Source organism: Olea europaea, unplaced genomic scaffold (assembly GCF_002742605.1).
Source record: "Olea europaea var. sylvestris unplaced genomic scaffold, O_europaea_v1 scaffold1657, whole genome shotgun sequence".
Classification (NCBI taxonomy): domain Eukaryota; kingdom Viridiplantae; phylum Streptophyta; class Magnoliopsida; order Lamiales; family Oleaceae; genus Olea; species Olea europaea.
The window spans coordinates 62,599-68,917 of record NW_019234232.1 but is presented as its reverse complement, the minus strand read 5'-3'; the positions used below and the strand labels follow the sequence as shown (position 1 = coordinate 68,917).

Below are 6,319 nucleotides of genomic sequence, written 5' to 3'. Positions count from 1 at the left end.
CTGAAGATTTAAAACAATGTGTTTTTAACATTACATCACGCCTCATACGCCAGCTCCAATAATTACTTGTCTAAATACACCGTAATTGGCAGGTAAAAGGAGGCCTTGACAGAGATGATGGATGGGAACTACTACGTTGAAGTGATGAGAGTTTCTGGTGGTAATAGCTATAAGATTCCACATATGAATAAATAGAAGTTGATTAGAAATTGGAAGCTATCGAATTGCATTGAATACGACTCGAGTTTGGAATGAGGCAAAGGCAGCTCTTTGTGGAAGATGGTAATTTGACTGCTTAGATTAGCACTGAGGTGTTGCTTGCATTCAATTTTGTTGGAGTGGATGAGTATACTGTTCAATAATATCATTAAAAATAAAACTGACTTATAAACAAAAATTAAACTTCATCACCATAAATAAATTTAAAAAAAAGAAAAAAGTAGCATCATAGACTATATAATTGAGAATGATTGTTTAATGATTACATTTAAATCTGACAAAATACATCGACCCCTGGACTTAATAGCACTACCTAATTCCAGCAAACAAGTAGATATTCTTGAGCTATATAAATTTGGGTAGAAAAAAATCTAGATAAGACAATGGGTAGAACTTGGGTGAAAAATTCTCATCATTTGAGAGACAAGAAGTTAATACTCTTGAGTTGCAGTAATGTAATCAACTTTTATGGTGAAGCATTTGAATCATGCAATGGCCTCACCGATTTGTTCAATTCGTGATCTATTGTTCTAGGAGTATCTTTAGTAATACTGAGGAAATGTGGATGGTCTTCTAGTTTCTAACTCGTGGTTTAAGATAATGGTGATAATAGATGATGGTGGAGCATTTTTGTACTCCAAATATATGTGATTAAGATGAAAGGTGCATGTATTGGTGTTTTATTTATTATTTCAACAAGAATTGTATTTGATTTGATGTATACATGAGATGTAACATACATGTATTGGTGTTTTATTTATTATTCCAATTACAGTAAAATAATATTAGTTCATATTTATTGATAACAAAACTCATTATACATGAATATATTAGGAAACTAAGAAATTAACTATACTCAATAGGGAAGATTGACTATAATTTTGGATCAAAATAAAGAAAAACAAGCTTGTCTTAATGGGACAGAGGGACTAAATTCATGAAACTAAAATTACAAACTAAAAATTTTATTGAGTAATAAGTTTTAGGGGGTGTTTGATAGGCATTTTTATGTAAAAATACATTTTAGAATAGTAAATTGATATGAAATGTGTGGTTGAAAAATAAGGAAAAATAATAATAATAATAATAATAATCCTTTGACTACACAATTGGATGGAAAGCATTTGGCTGCAGCAGATTTATCTACTCATTCCTTCATCAACGCCTGGTGCCATTATTGTTGCAGGATTCTGTTTCCCCACATTTCCATGCCATCCTAACATTTTTCACATAAACCACCAATACAATAGTTATACAAATAAAAATGTGACATATCCCTTCTTAGATATTTAGAGAAAATGTTTCCAAAAGGTTCAAAGTTGTAAGAGGAAATGAAAAATATTCAAATTAAATTGTTTACTTTCATTAGAAACAAAAACACACACGCAATAGTACAATGTTTTTAGACAAATTCTAGAGAGAAAAGGGTAGTTTATTACCAAGGGACATGTCAAATCCCCGGTTTTTGAGCTCCCGATACTCTTGGCACAATGCACAATTTTCGCAACAAAAATGAACTAAACAATCCGCACACGGATCCCCTGACAGCATGTATTGCTTTCCCATCCTAGAACGATAAAAGCGAGAGTATATGCATGTACACCCCGTAACCAAGGCTACAAGAGTGTAAATTGCTGCACTTGCTTTACAAGCTGTCACGCAAAATTCATAAACAATTATATCTTTGATTGAAATTTTTGTTATTTTCTTAAAATATGGAAGGAAATGTATAGATTTTTTGTTCTAGAAATTAAAAAATTGGACATTCATAGGATCCTCTCATGAAATGAAAAACATCTCTTCGCTTACAAGTCGATCCTTTATCTATAATCTCAGCAATCTGACCAATTGTTTTGCAACACCAAAATGTTACACAACCTGCAAATGTGGAAATATATTAGAAAACGAGGTTTATACTACATAAAATTTATCTTTCAGCGACAATTTTGTTTTGCTTTCAAATATTTCTTGATGAAATAACTGACAAATGACCTTTCATACCAAAAAAATTTCATTGTTAAAAGTGAATTTTTTTAGTAGGCTTTATGGTATTTAAGAGTATTTTTAGTATGCTAGATATTATTTAAAAGGGATAATGTTTTCGACTTACAATTTGAAACATCAGAAACACAGTTGCATAGACCAGTCGACCATTCCCCTCAAGCACCAACATGATCATGGGGCAGAGGTATGCCAACGGAGGGTAGTTGACCGAAGGCTGATGGTGCATTAGGTGGAGATGATTCTTGGACAACATACTGATCCATAATACAAGTTTATAGTATGCCAAAGAGAGAAAAATGTGAAATAAAAACAAATGACATATTTCTGGATAGTATTAATGGCACGGAGTGCAAGTACTTCATATAGACGCGTAGATTGCGGATAATGCTAATTGGTCAGCGGTTGGATATTTGTTACTTTAAGCAAATTGCCAAATTGTATTTGGCTACTGCAAATAAGTTTGAGCTTCCTACGAAGTTTTACCTTCCTTATTAATAAAACATGCTACATATAGTAGTTTTCAATGTGTGTATATATATAGAGTTGACCGCAGGCTGATGGTGCATTAGGGGGAGATGATTTTTAGACAACATACCGATCCATAATACAAGTTTGTAGTATGCCAAAGAGAGTAAAATGTGAAATAAAAACAAATGATATATTTTTGGATAATATCAATGGCACGGAGTGTAAGTAGTTTATATCAACGCGTAGAGTCTGGATAATGCCCTTGTTTGATCCCCATTCTTTGAAGAAAATGAATTCTTCTACAGTATTTTGACATAATTTCAACCACAAATTTTTCAATAAAATAATATTACACGTAAATCCAAAATTTTTCTTTATTTTTTAACCACACATTTCACATTAATACACTATTCAAAAATTCATTTTTCCCCTCAAAATGGGGCTCAAACAAGGGCAATATTAATTGGTCAGCGGCTGTATACTTGTTTGTTTGAACAAATTGCCAAATCGTATTTGGCTAGATCAAATAAGTTTGAGCCCCCTACGAAGTTCTACCTTCCTTATTAATAAAACATGCTGCATAATATATATAGTCGACCATAGGCTGATGGTGAATAGGCGGAGATGATTTTTGGACAACATACCGACCATAATATGAGTTTATAATATGTCAGAGAGAGAAAATTGTGAAATAAAAAAGATGACATATTTCTAGATAAATTTAATGGCACGGAGTGCAAGTACTTTTTGTAGAATCGTAGAGTCCGGATAATATTAATTGCTCAGGGATTCGATATTTGTTAGTTTGAGCAAATTACCAAATTGTATTTAGCTAGGTAAAATAAGTTTGAGCCCCCTATGAAGTTTTGCCTTATTAATAAAACTGTGAAATAAAAACAAATGATATATTTTTGGACAATATAATGGCACAAAGTGCAAGTACTTTATATAGACGCATAAATTCCAGATAATATTAAGGGCAACTTACAAAAATACCCTTAAAATTAGAGGTGTTTTGAAAAATCATATGAAAAGTTTTTAGGAAGTAAAAAATGCTGTGTAAAATGAAAAAAGTGACACAATGTCACTTTTTTATAAAAATTGTCACTTTTTTTTCACAAACGCAAAAAAAGTGACACGAACACTAAAAAAGTGAGAAACGCCAAAATAGCACCATCCATTTGGACAGCACCACTAATCACATTCTTAATATAATCAGCATATCTATGACACTTCACGTGAGCTTAGTGACGGATCTTAACATAATCAACATGTGGATTGTTAATGTCCTAATTATGTGAGGAAAATATAACATATTATGTCACTTTTTTATTTTCTTCAAAAAGTGACAAATATTTAAAAAAGTGACAAAAACTTAGAAGGTGACATTAAAACTCAAAAAAAGTGACACAATGTCACTTTTAAAAGTTTGGTGTCACTTTTTTATTAAAAAATGACATACAATCTCACTTTTATTAAAAAAAAAATGATGTTTGCCATTGAAAAGGTGATAAAAATTTCAAGAAGTTGACTTAAAAAAAGTAATGAATAATAAAAAAAAGTGACAAAATTTAAAAAAAAAAGTGGCAAAATTTCAAAAAAGTGACAAATTTAAAAAGTGACGAACACTAAAAAAAAGTGGTGAATTTAAAAAAGAGATAGAAATCAAGAAGGTGACAAACATTAAAAAGTAACTAAAATTCAAAAAAAAGTGACGAATTCAAAAAAATGCAACCAAGTTTACAGTAAGCTCACAAGTCACAACTAATGAAAATTGATGACTAAACTAAGATGTAAATATCAAAAAATCATATAAACGTTCTTCACTATTAATCGAATAATATTTTTTGCGGTTTTCAAATCATAACATATCCTACAGTTTGCATACTGACCAAACAGTTTACCAAACTCGGACAATATTTTGAGTACCCGAAAATCACTGTAATATGGGAAACGTTGTACTTCTGGGGCACTGCATCAAAAAATCTGCATGCTAATTTTATCTTCCTGCAATCTTGGTACCCACAGATCATAGCATTCCAGGAAGCAAAACTATTCCTTGGCATCTGTTGAAACAATGCATATCCCTGCCCCTTGCATAACTAGAAACCATTTCATTCCAAGATATCACATCCTTCTTTGGCATTTCATCGAACACACTTTGATCTGCTAAAGTTATGATTTGAACAGAAATTTAGATTTTGCCTTTTAGCAAACTGATAAAAGGAGTATATATATATTGCATACCAAGTTCAATAGATGAGTATTTAGAATGTGTTTCTAGACAGAGAAACGCAGATATGTAGAGAGAGATGAGGCGCTCCAAAGGGGATGGTGTATTGATGAAACCATTGCATTCCAAGATATAACATCCTTCTCTGACATTTCGTCTAACACACTCTGAGCCATTACTAAATCTCCCTGATTTCACATACCCTGCTAACATCGAATTCCAGAAACAACGTTCTTCCAGCAGTCTCAACAAACAACATTACAAAAACCATATTTGAATACAAAAACAATATTACTAAAACAATATTACTAAAAATTGAATAAAAACCATAAAAAATGGTTTAAACAATGAAAAATCTTAGCTACCTTAAGTTTACAAAATTTTGAATAAATTTTTTTTCTTCTCTAAAGATTCTTCTTCATTAATCCTTTTTTCTTCAACTCCTTAAATTCACTTTCTCCAGCCATTTTTTTTGAGTCAGGTGAAAATTAGCAAAAGTTGAGGTCAGAGTTGGTGCTGGTTTGCAGAAGTCAGAGTCGGAGTGAGGTGAGGTTTCTGTAATTTGGGGCTTTTACAGGTTCGTCCTTGGAGAGGAGACAGAGGAAGATGGCAAAGATGGTGGAGTGATGAAGACCACAGAAAAACGACAAAGAAGGAGGTTTCTCTTTGGTTTTGGAATCATATGTTGGGGTGAGAGACGTGAGAGAAGAGGTTTCTTTGGAGGGTGTTGAGGTTTGGAGATTTTAGTAAGGACGTATTAATTACGGTTTATGTGAGGTTTAATTCATTTTAATGCATTAATCTAATTTTTTTCGTTTCCAGCGTATTGAGCCTAATTTTCCCTAATATTAATTGGTCGACGACTGAATATTTTTTAAATTGAACAAATTGCCAAATTGTATTTGGCTAGGTCAAATACCTATGTTTGGTTCACATTTTTTCAAAAAACTCACGGTTTGTTTGGGTTATTGTTTTCGAGTTATTTTTCAATTTTTAATCTTGCAAAACACTGATAAAGTGTTTGGTCTAATATTTCTTAAACTGCATTTTGGGAAAACAAGGTTAAATTAACATAAAAGTCAAAATGTATTTTTGACATTTTGAGTGTTTTCAGTGAAAATTATGAAAACACTAATATTATGAAAACACTAAAAACATGGAAAGTAAGCGTTTAAATAAGATTTTATTCAACTATAATTTTAAACATTTTAAAAATAAAAATATTAAGTTTTGAGAAATAAAAGTTAAAAATATAAAAGTTTTGAAAAAAAAAAACTATGATTCTAACAAATAAAAATTTAAAATTTTCAAAAAAATAAATTCTAAAATTCTAAAAAGTAAAAAAAAAAAAATTGAAAAAATAAAATATAAAGTTTCTAGTAAAATAAAAATTAT

General features: G+C 31.0%; 1 protein-coding gene across 1 annotated transcript; it reads right to left on the bottom strand.

The window, feature by feature from the left end:
* Window positions 1-1,358: 1,358 nt before the first annotated feature.
* On the bottom strand, window positions 1,359-2,486 carry LOC111377453 (protein PLANT CADMIUM RESISTANCE 2-like). Its single transcript, XM_023000550.1, has 5 exons — window positions 2,432-2,486; window positions 2,330-2,377; window positions 2,029-2,097; window positions 1,659-1,871; window positions 1,359-1,435 (listed from the first exon to the last, which is right to left on the bottom strand). Exons 1-5 carry the CDS (start codon window positions 2,484-2,486, stop codon window positions 1,359-1,361), a joined length of 462 nt encoding a protein of 153 aa, XP_022856318.1.
* Window positions 2,487-6,319: the final 3,833 nt, after the last annotated feature.

Excerpts from the sequence above, each read along its gene's own strand:
- LOC111377453 (XM_023000550.1), bottom strand. The coding sequence starts at position 2,486 with ATGGATCAGTATGTTGTCCAAGAATCATCTCCACCTAATGCACCATCA. Across the intron at positions 2,378-2,431 it reads TAATGCACCATCAGCCTTCG|GGGAATGGTCGACTGGTCTA; the intron begins GTCAACTACCCT and ends TTGGTGCTTGAG. Across the intron at positions 1,872-2,028 it reads TATAGATAAAGGATCGACTT|CTTGTAAAGCAAGTGCAGCA; the intron begins GTAAGCGAAGAG and ends TTTGCGTGACAG.